The sequence below is a fragment of the Ornithorhynchus anatinus genome, chromosome 7 (genome assembly GCF_004115215.2).
Source record: "Ornithorhynchus anatinus isolate Pmale09 chromosome 7, mOrnAna1.pri.v4, whole genome shotgun sequence".
NCBI lineage: Eukaryota > Metazoa > Chordata > Mammalia > Monotremata > Ornithorhynchidae > Ornithorhynchus > Ornithorhynchus anatinus.
Window position 1 is genome coordinate 68,555,849 of NC_041734.1, and position 21,378 is coordinate 68,577,226.

General features: G+C 49.2%; 1 protein-coding gene across 3 annotated transcripts in view; it reads right to left on the bottom strand.

Annotated features, from left to right (window-relative positions):
- Positions 1–17,872, bottom strand: part of SRPK1 (SRSF protein kinase 1) — a 59,019-nt gene extending 41,147 nt beyond the window's left edge. For all 3 annotated transcript variants that reach the window (XM_029068700.2, XM_029068701.2, XM_029068695.2), the window contains exons 1-2: positions 17,772–17,872; positions 17,261–17,321 (exon numbers count right to left, since the gene is read on the bottom strand). In XM_029068700.2, the coding sequence (XP_028924533.1) occupies positions 17,261–17,321; positions 17,772–17,784 (74 nt within the window). In that variant the 5' untranslated portion in view covers positions 17,785–17,872. The remainder of the gene's footprint in view (positions 1–17,260; positions 17,322–17,771) is intronic.
- Positions 17,873–21,378: the final 3,506 nt, after the last annotated feature.

Consider the following 21,378-nt stretch of genomic DNA (forward strand, 5'->3'; position numbering starts at 1 on the left):
CCTCCCCCACCCTCCCCCCCCAAAATGTTCCTTAAGTTTGCCACAGCCCTGGCAACTCACTGGGTAATAAGTTGTAGCCTTCCTCAACAATATTTTACGCACTTCTGTCCCTCCATCTTGCCTCTCAGCCAGACAGTACCTGGTTAGAGTACAGGGACTACCTGAGATGGCCCAGCTAACTGTGGAAAAGGTTAAAAATGCTGTCTGTCAACAGGGGAACGTGTAAGCAGGTCCAAAGGAGACTCAAGAAACCACATCCTTGGTAATGGCCTCGATTCCTCGCCTTTTCAATTCTCGTCACTCATCTGTTGCTGAATCCTACTTTTTTTTCCTTCACAACATTTCCTGGGACCTCTCTTCCCTCTCCATCCAAATGGCCCCCACTCTGGTCCAGGGTCTGCTTTTGCAGTGCCAATCTCCCTCCTCAAGGCTTTGCCCTGGGTACATGTGTGTAAGGGACAAGGGGAAGGCAACCATGTCCTACTCAGCATAGGGCCTGAAGGGCTCAGCAAGGAAGTGATGAACTCCCTTTTTCATTCATTCACTCACACTTAGTGAGCACTTACTGTGTGCACAGCACTATACAAAGCACTTGGGAGAGGCCAATATAAAAACAGATACATTCTCTGCCCACAACAAGCTTACTGTCTTTCCCATCCACTGCCTCTGGCCTGGAATGCTCCCCCTCTAATCCGACAGATACTCTCCCCGCTTTTATAGCCTTATTGAAAGCCCATCTCCTCCAAGAGGCCTTCCTAGACTAAACCCATTTTTCCTCATCTCCCACTCCCTTCTGAGTCACCCTGACTTGCTCCCTTTGCTCTTCCTAATGTTGGTATTTGTTAAGCGCTTACTATGTGCCGAGCACTGTTCTAAGCGCTGGGGTAAACAGAGGGGAATCAGGTTGTCCCACATGGGGCTCACAATCTTAATCCCCATTTTACAGATGAGGGAACTGAGGCACAGAGAAGTTAAGTGACTTGCCCACAGTCACACAGCTGACAAGTGGCAGATCTGGGATTCGAACTCATGAGCCCTGACTCCAAAGCCCGTGCTCTTTCCACTGCGCCACGCTGCTTCCTCTGTCCCAACCACAAAGTGCTTATGCACCTATCTGTAATTTTACTGATTTGTATCGACGTCTGTCTCCCCTCCTCTATAAGTTCGCTGTGGGCAGGCATTGTCACTATTATTGCATTGTACTTTCCCAAGTGCTTAGTACAGTGTTCTGCAAACAGCAAGCGTTCAATAAATACGACTGAATGAACAGGAGTGGAAAAAGGATTCAAATCCATCAATAGCATATATTGAGCATTTACCGCGTGCAGGGCGCTATACTAAATTCTTGGGAGAACATAAAAAAAATTGGTAGACGACGTTCCCTGCCCACAACGTCCTTACAATCTAGAGGGGGAGGAGAATAATGATGATGATAATGATAATTTTAAAAATTGGCCTCTAAGATGCAGATCAAACTGTTACGCAGGCAGAAATCCAACAGGTCACACAGTATCTGGACAAAACGTATTAGAGAGAAGTTACGGACGTTAGACGTTCACCCCTAATCATGAGGTGGATGTAGGAAAAACAGACTCCTGGGCCACGTGGACCAATGGCCTGACACTGCACTGATTTGTTTTGATGTTCAAAGCTGGCCAATAAATGGGGTCCAGGGAGGTTGGTGGTGAGGAAGACAACTAACTAGCCAATGTTCAGAATGGATAACTGAGGTTTGGGAGAAATGGGGAGACATACCAAATGACATTTTTAGACCGGAGCAATACTGAAGTATGGCCTGGAGAGGGGCGAGGTTGGAGGCTGGGAGACTAGTAAGGAGGCTGACACCAGAGTCAAGCTGGGATATGACAAGGAGCAGGACCAGCACAATGGCCATGTGGATGGAGAAGAAGGGATGGCGCCTAGGAATGTTGTGAAGGAAAACCTGAAAGAATTTGGGGGCAGATCAAATCTGAGGGCTAAAATAGATCAGGCCAAGGGATTGCATGCTTCACTGATAGGGACAGGGATGGCACTGTCGACTGGCATGGAAAAGTGAGGTGGAGGAGAGTATTTGGGAGGGAAAACGACTTCAATTTTGGACACAGCTTGAGGTGCAGCCAAGACCTCCAAGGAGAAATGTCCTGGAGGCAGCAAGAAATGGGAAATTGCAGTGGAAGGAGACTGTAGTTAGGGAGGCAGATTTGGGAGTCAACCACACAGATCAGGGTACATTGAAGCCATGGGAGCAGATGAACCCCCCACGGAAATGTGTGTAAAAGTGAGGGGAGAAGGGGACCCCAAACAGAGCCAGCAAAACCAGTCATACCATTACAGAGGTTCAAAAAAACCAAACAGAACACGCACACCGTAGGACCAGAGAAGAGAGATGGGAAAGATCTAGTTAGGCCTGCCCCGATCTTGTGTGATTTGTTCATCTAATTCGGAAATCTTAATTGAAAGGGGACACAAGAGGAAATGATAAGTACAGGTGAAATGAAAAAGAACCACTTCGCAGTAGAAAGTGTCAACCTGTGGGATTCGCATTACAGTCTTCACATTCCCTTCTGAATTTAAATAGTTTTAATACTTGCTGGCATTTGTAACTATGCAATAAAGTTAATCACATGCTTCAGTGAATAAGCCAATCACTGATAAGAAAAAAGAATAAACTATTTCCCACAGCACAAAAAAATAATTTAACAGTGTTGACTCTAAGGGCAGTTCCAGATATGATAAATACTTTATTACCATGTCCCTTCTTCCAAGGAACCTAAAGCGCTTCAGAATCGTCATTTCAAACAGCGTAACCAACGTCCCTCGGCTATAGGGAGACGAGAAGTATCTCGAATAGGGCTGAAAACAGACTCCAGGTTGCCAGACATTTCAGTTCTATTCGCAATTCCCCATGCTGAATTTAGCAAAGGGACAAAGTTCTCTAGACTGTATGCTCACTGTGGGCAGGGACCGTGACTACCAATTCAGTTATATTGTACCCTCCCAGGAGATTAGTGCAGGATGAGAAGCAGCATGGCCTAATGGATAAAACACTGGCCTGAGAGTCAGAAGGATGTGGGTTCTAGTCCAGGCTTCACCCCTTGTCCGCTGTGGGACCTTTGGGCAAATCACTTCGCTGGGCCTCAGTTTCTTCAACTATAAAATGGGGGGGGGTTAAGCCTGAGACCCACGTGGCACATGGACTGTGTCCAACCTGATGATCTTGTATCTACTTCAGTGCTTAGTTCAGGGCCTGGAATATAGTAAGTGCTTAACAGACACCATAATAAATTGAAAAATAAACGCGACCGACTGATTGACTGAGGGGGGTGGCGGACATTTAAGGTTCCAACATCTCTGGTTGGTGAAACAAGTCCAAGTGGCCAAACACGAAGGCACTACAAAGCTCCCTTCTAAGTTCACAGGAGGTGAGCTGTATTTTCAGCACCTACTTCTGAACTAGACAATAAAAAAGGGAAAAGAGAAATTTCATCTCATCGGTAATGAAGAGTTAAGAGGAGATTAAGGTGGTCACTGTTGCCTCCCCTGGAAAAATTCCTTTGGAAAAGCTGGAGCTTGGAATTGAAGAGGTTTAAGCTTGTGCTTTCAAGTACCTGATATCTACAATAATAATATTAATTGTGATATTGGTTAAGCGCTTACTTTGTGCCACGCACTGTTCTAAGCCCCGGGGTAGATCCAAGGTAATCAGGTTGGGCGCAGTCCCTGTCCCGTATGGGGCTCCCAGCTTAATTCCCATTTTACAGATGAGGGAACTGAGGGACAGAAGTGAAATGACCTGCCCAAGGTCATACAGCAGACATGAGGCAGCGCTAGAATTAGAACCCACATCCTTGGATTCCCAGGCCCGTGCTCTTTCCACTAGACCATGCTTCTGCATCTCTCGGCCGCGAGCTGTCAACCTGGAAATGCTCCGACAGGACATCAGATCAGATCCGGCACAACCAAGGTACCGCTGGCTGAAGCGGAAAGCTGCTCTAGTTCGATCTGGAAGTGGTAAATGGTATTTCCAAACTGGTCAGGCAAATTTGTAACACAATCAAAACGCTTCTGTGGGAAGATGGAAGGAGTGGGGGCTTAAAGAGGACATAGGTTTTTGAGCAGAGTCAAAATGTTCAGTGCTGACTGGAGGCGGGGTCAAGAAGGCTGGGGTTGAGACTTAGCGTGGCTCAGTGGAAAGAGCCCGGGCCTGGGAGTCAGAGGTCATGGGTTCGAATCCCGGCTCTGCCACTTGGCAGCTGTGTGACTGCGGGCAAGTCACTTCACTTCTCTGTGCCTCAGGTACCTCATCTGTAAAATGGGGATGAAGACTGTGAGCCTCACAAGGGACAACCTGATTACCCTGTATCTACCCCAGCGCTTAGAACAGTGCTCTGCATGTAGTAAGCGCTTAAATACCAACATTATTTTCAACCCCTTGGAGCTTTCTCCCCACCATCCCTTAAGAGAAGCAGCATGGCGTAATGGATAGAGCATGGGCCTGGAAGTCGGAAGGTCATGGGTTCTAATTCTGACTCTGCCACTTGTCTGCTGTGTGACCTTGGGAAAGTCACTTCACTTCTCTGGGCCTCAGTCACCTCATCTGTAAGATGGGGCCTCAGTTACCTCATCTGTAAAATGGGGATTGAGACTGTGAGCCCCATGTGGGACAAGGGACTTTGTCCAACTCTATCTGCTTGTATCCACCCCAGCGCTTAGCACAGTGCCTGGCACATAGTTAAGCGCTTAAATGCCGTAATTAAATTAATCCCTTTCCCACCTCCAAATCAACAGGTCTACCCTAAGTGGGGAGAAGAGGAGTGGAGGAAGGCTGGGAGAGACTAACCAGACGGGTCCTGCATATCCCTTTCTGAACTAACTTAGTATTTGACCCAGGGGATTCAGATCAACAACGTTGATGGGAATGCCTACTTGGAAAACATACCAAAACAGGAAAAAGTAGGGGCCTATATTCTAATGCAAGGCACGCACTCAAGAACACAACTGTTTCGAGCCAGAGGGTAAATAAAAGGAGCATGACTGAATAAATAATCAGTGCTCAATTACAGTGCCTGGCATTTAGTAAGTGCTTAATGAATACCATAAAAAAAATCAATATAGAGTTAAAGAAGAGTGTTCTGGGAAACTAATGAGATAGTATGGGGAAGCAGGGTGGCCTAGTGGAAAGAGCACAGAGCCGGGTTCTAATCCCAGATCCGCCACATACCAGCTGTGCCTCAGTTCCCTCACCTGCAAAATGGGGATTCCAGAACTGTTCACTCTCCTACTTTGACCCCCTATGTACCTATCCCAGCACTTAGTACATAGTCAGCGCTTAACAAGCACTACAATCATTATCATTACCATAATGGGGAGGTTTGAGGTGAGGAGGAAGGAACTGACCAAGGAAAGCCCCACAGAGGAGATGGCACTTAAGGAGGTCCCAGTTCTTGTTTGGCTAAGCTGAGGGAGAAAGGTGCGAGCGAACGAACGATCCAAGGCACCAGAGTCGAGAGCAAGGCACAGTTACGGGGTGCAATTTGAGAGGGGCGGAAAACATGAACTAAGCCACAGCCCCTTCCGCCTAGGCTTCAGGGTGCCTAGAGCTGCAAGACTCCCCTCAGCCACCTGGAGCTATCTACCAACGAGCAGGGAGCAACAACTGCCAATTCTCATAATCTTTCTCTTCCTCCTTCATTGACCCTCGTGGCCCCAACCCCCACCAACTATTAACTCCCTCCTGAAGCCCCCCTGCTATCTCCACCACCTTCCCTAACGCCTGGTCACCTCCCCAACTGTTGTTTTGAGAAAATGGAGAGCATTAGATGTGAATTTTGTAAAGTCACTCCACTGCTCCCCTACCAATCTTCTACCTTAGAGAAGCAGCGTGGCTCAGTGGAAAGAGCACGGGCTTTGGAGTCAGGGCTCATGAGTTCGAATCCCAGCTCTGCCACTTGTCGGCTGTGTGACTGTGGGCAAGTCACTTAACTTCTCTGTGCCTCAGTTCCCTCATCCGTAAAATGGGGATTAAGACTGTGAGCCCCACGTGGGACAACCTGATTCCCCTATGTCTACCCCAGCGCTTAGAACAGTGCTCGGCACATAGTAAGCGCTTAACAAATACCGACATTATTATTATTATTATTACCTTCTCTTTCTCAAGAAGAGGTCTCCTACCAGCCCTCATTCATTCATTCATTCAGTCGTATTTATTAAGCTCTTACAGCGTGCAGAGAACCGTACTAAGCTCTCGGGAAAGTACAACAATAAACAGTGATGTTCCCTGCCCACTACAAATCTACCCCCTCTTCCTGGACTTCTGGCCTCATCCCATTTCCTATAAACATTTGGTCTCACCCTCCTCTCCTTCCTCATCACTCTTTCATCACCCCTGCGGAGTCGAATATGCTCCCACCTACCCAATAATAAAAAAAAACTTCTCTGAATCCCCACAACTGCACTATCCTCACCCCATATCCCTGACCCTCTACCTGCCCAAATTTCCTGAGTGGGTTGTTTACCCCCTCCGCCTTCACTTTCTCTCTACTTTCTTTTATACCCACTACAGTCAGGTTTCCGCTCCCCTGAGACAACACTCTCCAAAGTCTGCGACGGCTCCTTCGTAGCCAACCAAATCCAACGGTCTCTACTCTGTCCTGATCCTCCTTGACCTCTCGGCCACCTATGACACTAAAGGCCATCCCCTCCTTTCTGAAATCCTTTCAGGCCACGGCTATGCTGACACAGTTCTCCTCTTACCTCAGTGTCTGTCGTTCACATGCTCTTCTTCCACTTCTCGTCCCGACGGGATAGCCTGAACGGCTTAGGTCTGGGACTCCCTAACGCTCTTGCTCTAAGCTCGTTCTCTAAGGGAGCTCATACGCTTGTAGACTTCAGAAACCGGTAATAATTAAGGCATTTCTTTTCTCGCTGTGGGCAGGGAAAGCACCTCCCAATTCTGCTGCATTGAACTTTCCCAAGCTTGCCTGCTGTATGACCTTGGGCAAGTCAATTCACTTCTCTGGGTCTAGGTCACCTCATCTGTAAAATGGGGTTAAGTCCGTGAGTCCCAGGTGAGACATACGCTGCGTGCAAATTGATGAACTTACATCTACCCCAGCGCTTAGTACAGTGCCTGGCACATAGTAAGCACGTCACAAATACCATTAAAAAATATGTGTTAAGCGCTTACTATATGCCAAGCTCTGGGCTAAACACTGGGGTAGATAATGATGAACAGGTGCTACATGGGGCTCGTAGGTGAAGTAGGAAGGTACTGAATCTTCATTTTACAGATGAAGAGGGAGTTTTTATTTTCTGCAAGAAGCAGCGGGGAGCCACTGGATATTTCTAAGGAGGGGTGTGATAGGCATCGATTGAGGTATAAATAGGTTAAAATTGTAGGTGTAAGACAGAGTCTGGAGGCTAATAAGGATACAAAGGCAGACAAACCAAGCACCGAGGAAAGGGAGGGACATGGGATGTCCACCATTCGGCAGCACTGCCAGTCGGCTGTTTGGATCAAGTACCTGTCAATCACTGGAATTTATTGAGTGCTTACTGGGTGTAAAACACTGTACTAAGTGGTTGGGAGAGTACCAAATAACAACAGTTGGTAGACGTGATCCCCGTCCACGAGGAACTTACAGTCTGCAAGGGTAAGCTGACATTCAAATAGAATATGGATAGGGGAGAGAGTAGACACGATGCAGGAGAATGGCAGTTTCTGGGAAAGTCGGAGAGTCCCCAGTACTTTTTGGAAACCTGACAAGGAGTCAAACCTTCCTTGCTTCCTTAATGTCCTATATTGCCACCTGTATTCCATTCCACCACCTTCATCAGTCAGCAGTATTTTTTGAGGACTTACTTGTAGACTGTAAACTCACACTGGGCGGGGGGGGCGTGCTGGCTAATTCTGTTGTAAGGTGCTCTGCACATAGTAAGTGCTTAATATATACCACGCACTGCTTGTTCGAGAGAGCACAGTAGAGTTAGTACCATCCGGTTCCTGCAATTGGCTCCAAGTAAGTATTTTCTTGGCTGGGAAGTCTAATGCTCCACACGCTTTCTCTTCCTGTGCTCTGCTCTGGGCCACACCCTCTACCTCCAGTGGCTGAGAAACGGGCAGGGCTGGGTGAGCAGCAAACATTTTGTGTTTAAATTTTGGTCATGTGGCTGCTTTAACGTAGTTCCAGCTGGTTATGAAAGTTTCACTTCATGGTCGGGCGGGCAGAGGCCTACAGCCATCGTCACTGACCACGTGCTCAAACAGGCCTGGGGGTAAGAAGGACCTGGGTTCTAATCCCAGCTCTGTCCCATGTCCGCTGGGTGACCACGGGCAAGTCACTTAAATTCTCTGGGCCTCAGTTATGTCATATGTAAAATGGGGATTAAGAGTGAGAGTGCCACATGGGACAGGGACTGTGACCAGCCTGCTTATCTTGGACTACCTCCAAAGCTTAGAACAGTGCTTGGCGCATAGTGAACACTTAGCAAGTACAATAATATCTAATAATAATAACATTAATATTAAAAATAGCAGAGTGATCATGCTTCCTGAGAGGGACAAGAACATCTTGGGAAGCAGCATGGCTTAGTGGATAGAGCATGGGCCCGCGAGTCAGAAGGTCATAGGTTCTAATCCCGTTTCCATCTCTTGTCTGCTGCGTGACCTTGGGCAAATCAGTTCACTTTTCTGTGCCTCGGTTCCCTCATCTATAAAATGGAGATTAAGACTGTGAGCCCTATGCGGTTGCTTGTATCCTCCCCAGCGCTTTGTACATTACCTGGCACACAGTAAGCATTTAACAAATACCATAATAATTGAGGCTGGAGACTGTAGGCCGCTGCAGGGTGGCCTAGAGGAAAAAGCCCAGGCCTGGGAGTCAGAGGAACTGGATTCTCCCCCGACTCTGCCAGAAACCTGCTATGTGACCTCGGGCAAGCCACTTCACTTCTCTGGCCTCAGATCCCTCATCTGTAAAGTGGTGATTCAATACCTGTTCCCCCTTCTGCTTAGCCTGTGAGCCTCATGTGGGGATCTGATGATTTTGCACCCATCTCGGTGCTTAGAACAGTGCTTGGCACACAGCGCTTGACAAATACTAGAGAAGCAGCATGGCTTATTGGATAGAGCACAGGCCTGGGAGTCAGAAGAGCCTGGGTTCGAATCTTGGCTCTGCCACTTGTCTGCTGTGTGGCCTTGGGCAAGTCACCTCTCTTCTCTGGGCCTCAGTTACCTCACCTGTAAAATGAGGATTGAGACTGTGAACCCCACATGAGGCAGGGACTAGGCCCAACCCAATTTGCTTCTGTCTACCCCATCGCTTAGTTACAGTGCCTGGCACAGAGTACATGCTTAACAAGCACCACAATTATTATTATTACTAGATTCTACACTCCTTGCGGGCAGGGATCACATCTACCAACCCTACCGTAGGGTACGTTTACAAGCGCATTTAGTGAAGTACCCTGCACAGAGTAAGCATTCAATAAATACCATTGATTCTTTAAGCGATTGTGAGAGGCTGTTCTCCACTGAGCCAGGTGAATGCTCCTTGCTACCGCAAGGGTGGTTGGAATCTCTGGCTCCATGGTACCAAGAAGCTCTCACGCTTTTCCGCTCCCACCCCGCAACAGCCTGTGGCCAAAGCTGCCCAGATGGGGAATTTCCTGCAGTATCTTCTGCTTACCAAATGAAGCATCCTGGAGGCATCTGGGACCCAATTAATCAGTCGATTAACTGTATTTCTTGAGCTCAATGTAAGCGGGGAATGTGCCCGTTATAATGTACTCTCTCAGGCGATAGCACAATCAATACGATTGATTGAGCGCTTACTGTAAGCAGAGCACCGTACTACGCGATTGGGAGAATACAAATCACATAACAGACACGTCTAGAGGGGGAGACAGACATTAGTATAAATAAATTACAGATATGTACATAGTGCTGTGGCGCTGGAGTGGGGAAAAATAAAGGGAGCAAGTCAGGGAGACGGAGAAGAGGAAAGGAGGGTTTAGTCTGGGAAGGCCTCTTGGAGGAGATGTAGCTTCGATAAGGCTTCGAAGGGGGGGAGAGTAATGGTCTGTCGGCTACGACCCAACCCAACGGTATCTCTCTGGTGGCACCGTCACGCGGCGGAGAGAACCCGAGGCCACCCAGCCCCGAGCAGCCACGCATGAAGCCAAGCCCCTACCTGGCAAGCTCTTGGCTCGTGTCCCTGACGGAGTAAAGACCTGAAAACATGGCACTCGAAATAGCCTTCATGGCCGACCTTCGGCTTCCTGGGGAATGAAGCCTCCAGCGAGGAGCTGTACGGCAAAATTAGAGCAGTGCTATCGGAAAGAGGAACGCCATCTTCCCGCTCCAAAAGTCAACAGCCAGTGGGCGTTTCGTCACGGTTTGGTTTGCCAGGCAGCTGTCAGGACGTCGGGCTCGGTTTGTGGATGCCACCGAGGCCAGGTCAATGAAAATGACTCAGACTGAAGGACTATTTGCAGCAATACAAACAGCCTCAATGATGGGGAGCACTAGAGGTCGGCCCGCTCGAAGAGCGTCTTCTATAAATTGACATCATGCCGCGGGAATCACGTGAGAAGATACGAATGAAGTGTATTCATTCAATCGTATTTACTGAACCCTGATTGTGTGCAGAGCACTGTACTAAGTGCTTGGGAGAGTACAGTATAACAATAACAGACACATGCCCTACCCACAGTTAGCTTACAGTCTAGAGGGGAAGACAGACATTAATAGAAGGTAACTGAGGCACAGAGAAGTGACTTGCCTATGTTCTCACGGCAGACGAGCGGTGGAGCTGGGATGAGAAGCCAGGTCTTCTGACTCCCAGGCCCGTGCTCTTTCCACTGGGCCACGCTGCTTCTTTATTTATGGAGCGCTTACTTTGAGTAGAGTACTTTACTAAGGGTTTGGGAGGGTACAATGCAACACAGTTAGCCGACCCGTTCCCCGCCTAAAAGAAGCTTAACTGTCAAAGAGGGGGTGGCTGGAATGGGGGAGGATGGAGGGTCATGGGAAAGGGAGGAGAGGGAAGGGTACTGCCCCAGAGGGGGCAAATCCAGGCAACGGACGGGAGCTTTGGAAAGTGGGGGCCGGGGGGGAGTAATAGTGGAAACCTGAGACCGGGGCTGGGATAAGCTCACTTAGTAGAGTGCTCGGCACACAGTATGTGCTCAATGAACAGCTTTGATTGATTGACTGATCGCTTCTGCCATCAGGCGAAAGGATCGATAACTACAGTATGTGTGCAAGATAAACCCTGGCTTTTGGAATGTACTAAGATTAATTTTTCCTAGTAAGCACTGTTTCTAAAAGCCAGCTTTGAACTGTTTAGCCCCCAATACGTTTTTGATTATTTGTCAAATGCTCACTGTTCCCCCCGAACGGGGAGCGACAGCAGGCAAAAATTGGCATTTCATAAAACGTCCTTGTTTTGTTATTTTTAACCGATTTAAATAAAAAACAGAAACTCCTACTCATAGTGACACTGCCGACCTCTCCCTTCTCCGGGAAACGCTATCCAACGTTGGCTTCGCTGACACTGTCCTCTCCTGGTTCTCCTCCTGTCTCTCTGGCCGCTCATTCTCAGTTTCTCTCTCTCAGGCTCCTCCTCTGCCTCTCACCCACTAACTGGAAGTACTTCAAGGCTCAGTTCCGGATCCCCTTCTCTTCTCTATCTACACCCACTTTTTGGGAGCACTCACTTGCTCCCATGGCTTCCACTATCACCTCTGCAGATGATTCCCAAATCTCCATCTGCAGCTCTGATCTCTCGCCTCTTCTGCAGTCTCACATTTCCTCCTGCCTTCGGGTTATCTCGACGTGGATGCCCCACCAACACCTCAAACTTAACATGTCCAAAACAGAACTCCTCATATTCCCACCGAAACCCTCATCTCGCCGTAACTTTCCCATCACTGTAGACGGCAGCACTATCCTCTTTCACAAGCCTATAACCTTGGTGTTCTCAACTCAGTTCCTCTTTCCTTAGTGGTATTTCATTAAAGCGCTTACTGTGCGCTAGGCACTTCACTAAGCGCTGAAGTAGCTTAGCTAATTAAGCAGGACGCAGGACGCAGTCCACATCCCACATGGGACTCACAGGCTTAATCCCCATTTTGGAGTCGATCTCTCTCATCCAACCCACATATTCAATCTGTCACCAAAACCCGTCGGTTCAACCTTCACAAAATTGTGAAAATCTGCCCTCCCCAGCTGATCTGCTGCCACGTTAATTCTTATCCTCTCCCGCCTCAATTACTGCATTGGTCTCCTTGATGACCTACCTGCCTCCCACCTCTCCCCGCTTCGGTCCATACTTCATTCTGCTGCCCGGATCATTTTTCTACAAAACCGTTCAGTCCGCTCCCCGCTCTCCTCAAGAACCTCCAGTAGTTGCCCCTCCACCTCCGCATCAAACAGAAACTCCTACTCATGGGGTTTAAAGCACTTGATCAGCTTCCCCCTTCCTCTCTTACACCTCCCTGGTTTTCTGCCCGCACATTTCCCTCAGTCAGTCTAATATCAGTGGCATTTATTGAGCGCTTACTATGGGGAGAGCACTGGACTAGACGCTTGGGAGAGAGTACAATACAAAAGCACCAGCAGGCACTAGCAGTTTCCTCCCCATAATGAGCTTACAGTCAAATGCCCAAAGGGCACAGATTCAAGTGAACAGATGTCACAGAAGGGAGAGGGAGCCAGAGGGAAAAAGGAGGCTCCAACGGGGAAGGCCTCTTGCCCATTTTAGGAGACTCCACTCAGCTTGTCTTGCCACAAGCTAGACGTCTCCCCTACACCCCACCGCGGACGGGCCACACAGCTTGCGGCCCCGGGAGAGGGCACAGACCGGTGCTGCCCCGGCCTTCTGAAGGGAACCGTTCCACCTCCTCTTCTACCTCTTGAGCGCCTAAGGGAGGGCCGGGGCCCTGGTCTAACTCTCACCTGGTGAGTCCTCCTCAGTATTTAGTTCAGTGCTCTGCACAGAGTAAGCACTTAATAATCTCTCCCTCTAGACTGTAAGCTCACCTGTAGGCAGGAAACGTGCCTCCCAATTCGGTTTTACTGTGCTCTCCCGAGCGCTCATCACAGTGCTCTGCACATAGTAAGTGCTCAATAAATACAATTGATTTGAATGACTGATCACTACTGCCCCGTAGTCATTATATAGGTACCTGGCAGGATGACCTAAGGGAAAGAGCACAGACTTGAGTTTTGGAGGAGCTGAGGTCAAACTCCAGCAATGCCTCTTGCCTGCTGGGTGATCTTGGGCAAGTCATTTAACTGATCTGGGCCTCAGTTTCCTCACCTGCAAAATGGGGACTCAGGACCTGCTCTCCCTCCAACTTAGAATGTAAGTCTCATGTGGGACAGGGACCGTGTCTGTTCTGCTTAAACACATCTAACCCAATCACTTTTTTTTTCTTAAAATGGTATCTGTTAAGCACTTACTAAGTGCCAGGCACTGAACTAAGCACTGAGATGGACACAAGCAAATCAAATTGGACACACTCCCTGTCCCATGTGAGGCTCACAGTCAATCACCATTTTACAGATGAGGTAACTGAGGTACAGAGAAGTGAAGTGACTTACCCGAGGTCACTCAGCAGACAAGTGGCGGAGCCAGAATTAGAACCCAGGTCCTTCTGATTCCCAAGCCCATGCTCTATCCACTAGACCACACTGCTTCTCTATGCCACAGTCGTAACTAATATTAGTACTTACTACTGTTACTTGGCAATAAACCAAAAGACGGAAGCCACAGAACCTTCTCAGAAAACTCCCGCTCGGGCTCGGCGGGGTCGACCTGCTGCTGGCTCAGTTACGTGCGTGGCCCAGAATGGCCAGTACATTCATTTCTTCAGTCATACTTATTGATTGCTTACTGTGTGCACTGCGCTGTACTAAACGCTTGGGAGAGTACAATGCGACACAGCCCCTGCCCATAAAGAGGAGTCCGGCACAGATTAGGAAACTGTGCCGAGATGCCAGCAGCACTTCTCCCGTGAACACATCTTCCTCCATTAATTATGGTATTTGTTAAGTGCCCGGCACTATACTAAGCGCTGGGATGAGTAGTCGGACATAGGAAAGAGCACTTGATGACGTGGGGAGAGATGGCGATACAGGATCTCATATCTGAATCCTCTTTCTCTGTTCTAAGACGAGTCTGACCATTCCAACTGAACAGGTATCAGGCTCTGAATAAGCACGTCCTCCCCCAGCTACTTCTCAGTGATAACCGAGCTGTGGGAGCAGCATGGCCTAGTGGTAAGAGTCCAGGCTTGGGAGGCAGAGGTCGTGGGTTCTAATCCCTCCTCTGCCACTTGTCTGCTCTGTGACCCTGGGCAAGTCACTTCGCTTCTCTGAGCCTCGGTGACCTCATCTGCAAAATGGGGGACTGAGACTGGGAGCCCCACGTGGGACAACCTGATCACCTTCTACCTACCCCAGCGCTTGGAACAGTGCTTGGCACATAGTCCGTGCTTAACCAACACCATCATTATTATTATTATTACCAACACTCTACAATATTTCTGGAGGCTTGCTCTGTACTGGTGTGGCTTAGTGGAGAGAGCACAGGCTTGGGAGTCAGAGGACGTGGGTTCTAATCCCGGCTCCGCCACTTGTCTGCTGTGTGATCCTGAGCAAGTCGCTTCACTTCTCTGGGCCTCGGTGACCTCATCTGCAAAATTGGGATTGAGACTGTGAGCCCCACATGGGACAACCAGATCACCTTGTATCTACCCCAGTGCTTAAAACAGTGCGTGGCACACAGAAAGCACTTAAATGCCATCATTATTATTACTGACTTTGCACTGCTTTTTGAAGTCCCTGTAATTTTGTGGAGCAGCAATTCGGGTCGTGAGAGAAGCAGCGTGGTCTAGTGAAAAGCAGTGTGGCCTCTGACTCCTCTGGGAGGCAGAGGATCCGGGTTCTAATCCCAGCTCTGCCACGGACCGGCCTGACCTTAGGCAAGTCTTTTTCCTCCTCTGTAAACCAGAGGTAAAAATACCTGTCCTTTCTCCCATTTAGACCATGAGCCCCAAGTGGGTCAGGGACTGCATCCGGTCTAATTACCTCTATCTATCCCTCTAGTCCCTCTAAACTGTCAGCTCCTTACAGGCAGGGAACATGTCGGCTACTTCCACTGTACTGTACTCTCCCAAGCGCATAGTACAGTGCTCTACACAGTAAGCTCTCAATAAGTACACTGACTGATACACTAGTGCTTAGTACAGCATGTAGCACATGGTAAACACTTGACATATACCATTATAAAATGGCGGGGGGAGAGTTAGGTACTGGGGAAACCGTCCACAGTACAGCCTTTGGTGAGCTCAAGGCACTTTGTGGGCCCCAAAGTTTGGGTCCTAGCCAGATTGCGGCTGGGGTGCACCCCATCCTCGCATCACCGCCCCCTCCCACCACTCCTCTTGTTCAGGCTCTCAGGGAACACCCACACGCCCATCTCCAACCAGTTACCCCTCTTCCTTAACCTCCGGTTATCTTTCTCCTTTCCTCACCAGGTGTGTAAGTCACCTGCCTGTACTGACTTTTAAAATGCATTTAACTGCCTTAAGAAGGTCCATGGGTCCCTTAAAAGGAAAAATCCATAGTAGGAGATGCAGCATGTCCTAGTGGAAAGACCGTAGGCCTGGTACTCGGAGGAAATGGATTTTAATCTCGGCTCCGCCACTTGGCTGCTGTGTGACCTTAGACAAGTCACTTCACTTCATGGGGCCTTTGTTCCCTCATCCGTAAATGGGGATCAAGACTGTGGGCCCCACGTGGGACAAGGACTGTACTCAACCTGATTAGCTGGTACCTACCCCGCTTAGAACAATGCCTGGTACATAATAAGGGCTTAACACCACCTTCTAAAATTAAAAAAAAAAGAGGGGGGGATGCAATGAGGTAAGGAGGAGAGATATTTGGGGCTTTAGTTATTTCTTTGGGATCTCCTGAAAGCTAAAAGAAAATACTGCCTCCCCACCCCTGAGGCTTCTGAAATAGAAATGAGGACGTTTTCTGGGCCTGTTGAGCTTGCAGGGGACACGGGCAAGTTTTTATTCATTTATTCAATTGTATTTATTGAGCGCTTACCGTGTGCAGAGCACTGTACTAAGCGCTTGTATACAGGCTATCGACGTATCGGTCAAAATCTTGGGCTTCCACAACTCACGTGGTGTTGGCGCACTTGATCGTTTTGCCACAGAATGTTAGATTGGGACTAGTCAAACCTCCCATGAATAAAGAGGACAAACAGATGACCAGACCTGGGCCTGACATCAGACAGTAGTCTCACATTCTTTGGGAAAACCAAGGGCAAGCTCTGAATCCGAAGAAAGCAAGCCCTAGGAATGGGAAGGGAAGACAAGAAAGGGAGGAAGAACAGGAGAACAGAGACTGCACGTCAAATAATGTAATCACCGAAGAGAGCTAAAAAGTTGTTTCTGGATACCAATTGTGCACAGCCCCCGTTTCCCATGATTTACGGTGGAAAACACTGATGGCAGGTAGAGGCTACTGTGGCGACTTCGCAGGATGTACAAGGTAACTATTTTATCTAGTCTACTGGAAGCAAACTTTTGGACTTCCGATAACAGCTATAAACTCGGATTATTTACTGTGCCAATAAAATTTACATTCACTTCACCAGCTACCACCTCAGACTAACTAACCGCCACCCGGTTTCTGATGGACTAAGAGACGGCCCCCTTCTAGACTACCTTTCCAATCACTTCGAGGATGGTGAAAAAAAATAACCTAGATGCGGTGATTTAGCATATGCCTGGATTGGAAGGGAAGGTCGGCCAGGGTATTTCTAAACCCCGTGGAGCTAGCCCCTAAACAGTTATTATCTATATTCGATATCTTCCTAACTACAATCAGAGAGATCTACGGTCACCCCTTCGAATGTGATCCCGTGGTTTGCAGTAGGAATGTGAACGCTGAGATGAAAGGAAGGACTAGGAGGGAATGGAGAAAATATGAGGTCAGGGGAGACTCTGCAGATTTACAAATGGATCTAATAGCCTAAGGGGATGAGCGAGTCAGGCAGCATTTCTGCTCTAGCCAGGGAGGCAAAACCGACTCCCTTCCAACATCCAAGCCTCCAATTTCCAGCCCGATTTGGCGGGGCTTCGACCACCCCTCCAACCCACTCGGGGCTGAGCCATGCGGTCCTGGGAAGGCGAGCCATGCCTCGCCCTCACTCTGCAAAGAACAAGGAGTGCGGCTTACTTCCTCTGGGCTTTGTCCTTCTTGGCCTTGGTCCTTTTCTTGCGGGCCTGGAGGGCGAGCACTGCAACATAAAAGGACAGGGTGAAGGGCCCGCAGGGGAAACCCAAGAAGGGGAAAGAATGGAAGCCAGGCTGGGAAACTGGGGGGAAGGAGGAGGAGAGGGGGGAGAGGTCAGGGAGCTGAAGGAGGCCAAGGTAAGGAGGAGGAGGAAGAGCGGGGTCCTGGGGGCGGAGGGAGGGGCTCAGAGGGGTGAGGGGGTCTGGATGATCGAGGGCAGGGCATGGAGGGGGGCTTCGCACAGAAACTGGGGATAAGATGGGGAGTTGGGGGGAAGGACAAGCTGGGCGGAGGGAGGCGGGGGAGGGTTGGGAAGCAGAGAAGTGGAAAGGAGGAGGGAATGCGAGACAGGGAGGGATGCAAGGGACGGGAAGGATGGGGTGGGGGAGTGACAGGGGGCCGCCGCCGCCGCCGTCGTCGCCCCTCCGGGCCCCAGGCCTCCCTCCCCCCTCACCTTTCCGCTCCATGGCGAGAGCCGGTAACCGCCCGGCGCCTGCGCACTGCCGCCTCCCGCCGCGGCCCCAAAACGACTTCACCCACGTCGCCCCCTCCCCCTCGCCGACCCGGCCCCGCGCCTGCGCGGCGCGCCTGGACCCTACCATCTGCCGCGGGGAGAGGGGAGGAGGGAGCCGGGAGGGCTGCGCGGACGCCGCCATCTGCGGGGCGCGTGGGGGGGGGGCGACGCACGGGACGTCCGGACGCCGTCCCGCTCCTCGACGTCGTTGGGTGGTGGCCCTGGGGGGGGGCCGGGACCCACTTCACAGCCCCTTGGGGATCCTCTCTTTATTGCTGAATTGACCTTTTCAAGCGCTTATTAATAATAATAATAATGTTGGTATTTGTTAAGCGCTTACTCAGTGCAGAGCACTGTTCTAAGCGCTGGAGGAGATACAGGGTCATCAGTTGTCCCACGTGGGGCTCCCTGTCTTCATCCCCATTTGACAGATGAGGTCACTGAGGCCCAGAGAAGTGAAGTGACATAATAATGTTGGCATTTGTTAAGCGCTTACTATGTGCAGAGCACTGTTCTAAGCGCTCAGGTAGATACAGGGTCATCAGTTATCCCACGTTAGGCTCCCAGTCTTCATCCCCATTTGACAGATGAGGTCACTGAGGCCCAGAGAAGTGAAGTGACATAATAATGTTGGTATTTGTTAAGCGCTTACCATGTGCAGAGCACCGTTCTAAGCACTGGGGGAGATACAGGGTAATCAGGTCATCCCACGTGAGGCTCACAGTTGATTCCCATTTTCCAGATGAGGTCACTGAGGCACAGAGAAGTTAAGGGACTTGCCCACAGTCACACAGCTGACAAGTGGCGGAGCTGGGATGTGAACCCATAACCTCTGACTCACCAAGTCCGGGCTCTAAGCACTTGGGTAGATACAGAGTAATCAATTGTAGCGTGGCACAGTGGAAAGAGCACGGGCTTTGGAGTCAGGGCTCATGAGTTCGAATCCCAGCTCTGCCACTTGTCAGCTGTGTGACTGTGGGCAAGTCACTTAACTTCTCTGTGCCTCAGTTCCCTCATCTGTAAAATGGGGATTAAGACTGTGAGCCCCACGTGGGACAACCTGATTCCCCTGTGTTTACCCCAGCGCTTAGAACAGTGCTCTGCACATAGTAAGCGCTTAACAAATACCAACATTATTAATTGTCCCACGTGGGGCTCCCAGTCTTCATCCTCATTTGACGGACAAGGTAATTGAGGCACAGTGAAGTGACTTGCCCAAAGTCACACAGATGACAAGTGGCTGAGCAGGGATTTGAACACATGACCTCTGTCTCCCAAGCCTGTCCTCTTTCCACTGAGCCATGCTGCTCTGCACACAGTAAGGGCTCGGTCAATTCGATTGAAATGCTATAAATTCAATAAATACTATTGATGAATGAATGAGCCAGTTGCCTTCCTGCCTTTGGCCTTGAGCTGGGAAACCCCTAATCCTTTCATTCATTCATTCAGTAGTACTTATTGAGTGCTTACTATGTGCAGAGCACTGGACTAAGCACTTGGAATGGACAATTGGGCAACAGAGACTAGCCCTGCCCAATGATAGGCTCACGGTCTAATCGGGGGAGACAGCAGAGCAAAATAAAACCAAACAAAAACAAGACAACGTTATCACGATAAATAGAATCAAGGGGATGTACACCTCATTAACAAAATAAATAGGATAATAAATAATAAATACAAATGAGCACAATGCTAAGGGGAGGGGGAGGAGCAGAGGGTGGGTGGGGAGGGGAGGGGGAACAGAGGGAAAGGGGGCTCAGCTGAGGGGAGGGGATGGGGGAGGAGCAGAGGGTGGAGGGGGAGCAAAGGGAAAAGGGGGGTGCTCAGTCTGGGAAGGCCTATAAAGCCCCTCCCTGCAGCTAGAAGCTTTGTCCTTTTCAATCCATTAATCAGAGGTAGTAATAATCATAAAATCATTCATTTAGTCATATTTATTGAGTGCTTACCATCTGCAGAGCACTATACTAAGCGCTTAGAAAGAACAATTTGGCAAAAAATGGAGACGATCCCTACCCAACAACAGGCCCACAGTCTAGGAGGGTGATATAATGATGATGGTGTTTGTTAAGCGCTTACTATATGCCAAGCACTGTTCTAAGTGCTGGGGTAGATACAATCAGGTTGTCCCACATGGGGCTCACAGTCTTAATCCCCATTTTACAGGTGAGGTAACTGAGGCACAGAAAAGCAAAGTGACTTCCCCGAGACCACACACAGCAGACAAGTGGCAGAGCGAGGATTAGAACCCACGACCTCTGACTCCCAAGACTGCACTTTTCCCACTAAGCCACACTGCTTCTTCAATAATAAATTTGTAAAGTGTTTACTATGTACCAGGCCCTGAACTAAGCCCTGGAGTAGATACAAGCAAATCGAGCTGGACATAGTCCCTGTCTCATATGGGGCTCACAGTTTCAATCCTCATTTTACAGATGAGATAACTGAGGCACAGAGAAGTAGAGCGACTTGCCCAAAGTCACAGAGCAGACATATGGTGGAGTCAGGATTAGAACCAGGTCCCTCTGACACCCAGGCCTGTGCTGTATCCACTAAGCCATTCTCGAGGGCAGGGAGTGTGTCTACCAACTCTGTCTCCCAAGCATTTAGAACAGTACCCTGCACACAGTAAGCACTCAGTAAATACCATTGTTTGATTATTATTATTATTACTCCAATCATAATAACATTTAATGAGCTCTTACTGTGTGCAAAGCACTGTACTAAGTGCTTGTTAGAGTATAACATCAGCCGTATTCCCTGCCCACAGTCTAGAGAGGGTGACCAACATTAATATATACAGATAAGTAAATAAAAAAAAATTGTAGATCTATACTGATATACACAGAGGTGCTAAGGGAAGGGTGGGAGTATGAATGAAGGAGCAAGTATGAGCGGCGCAGAAGGGAGTGGGAGAAAAGGTGAGGAGGGGTGAGTCAGGGAAGGCTTCCTGGAGGAGATGTGCCTTCGATAAGGCTTTGAAGTGGGGGAGAGCAATAATCTGTTGGATATGAGGAGGGAGAGTGTTTCAGGCCAGAGGTAGGATGTGTGGGTTAGAGGTCGGCGGTGAGATAGACGTGATCGAGGTACAGTGAGAAGCATCAGAGGAACAAAGTGTACAGGCTGGGTTGTAGTAGGAGAGCAGCGAGGTGAGGCAAGAAGCAGCAAGGTGAGGTAGGATTGATTTATTGATTGATATTTTTTGAGCATTTAATATGTGCAGCAAATCCCTTCGGTTCAGTCTACGCAACATCACTAAAATCCACCTTTCCTTCTCCATCCAAACTACAGCTACCTTGATCCGATCATTTCTCCTAACCCATCTTGATTACTGCAGCAGTGTGGCGCAGTGGAAAGAGCATTGGAGTCAGGGCTCATGAGTTCGAATCCCAGCTCTGCCACTTGTCAGCTGTGTGACTTTGGGCAAGTCACTTCACTTCTCTGTGCCTCAGTTCCCTCATCTGTAAAATGGGGATTAAGACTGTGAGCCCCATGTGGGACAACCTGATTCCCCTGTGTTTACCCCAGCGCTTAGAACAGTGCTCTGCAC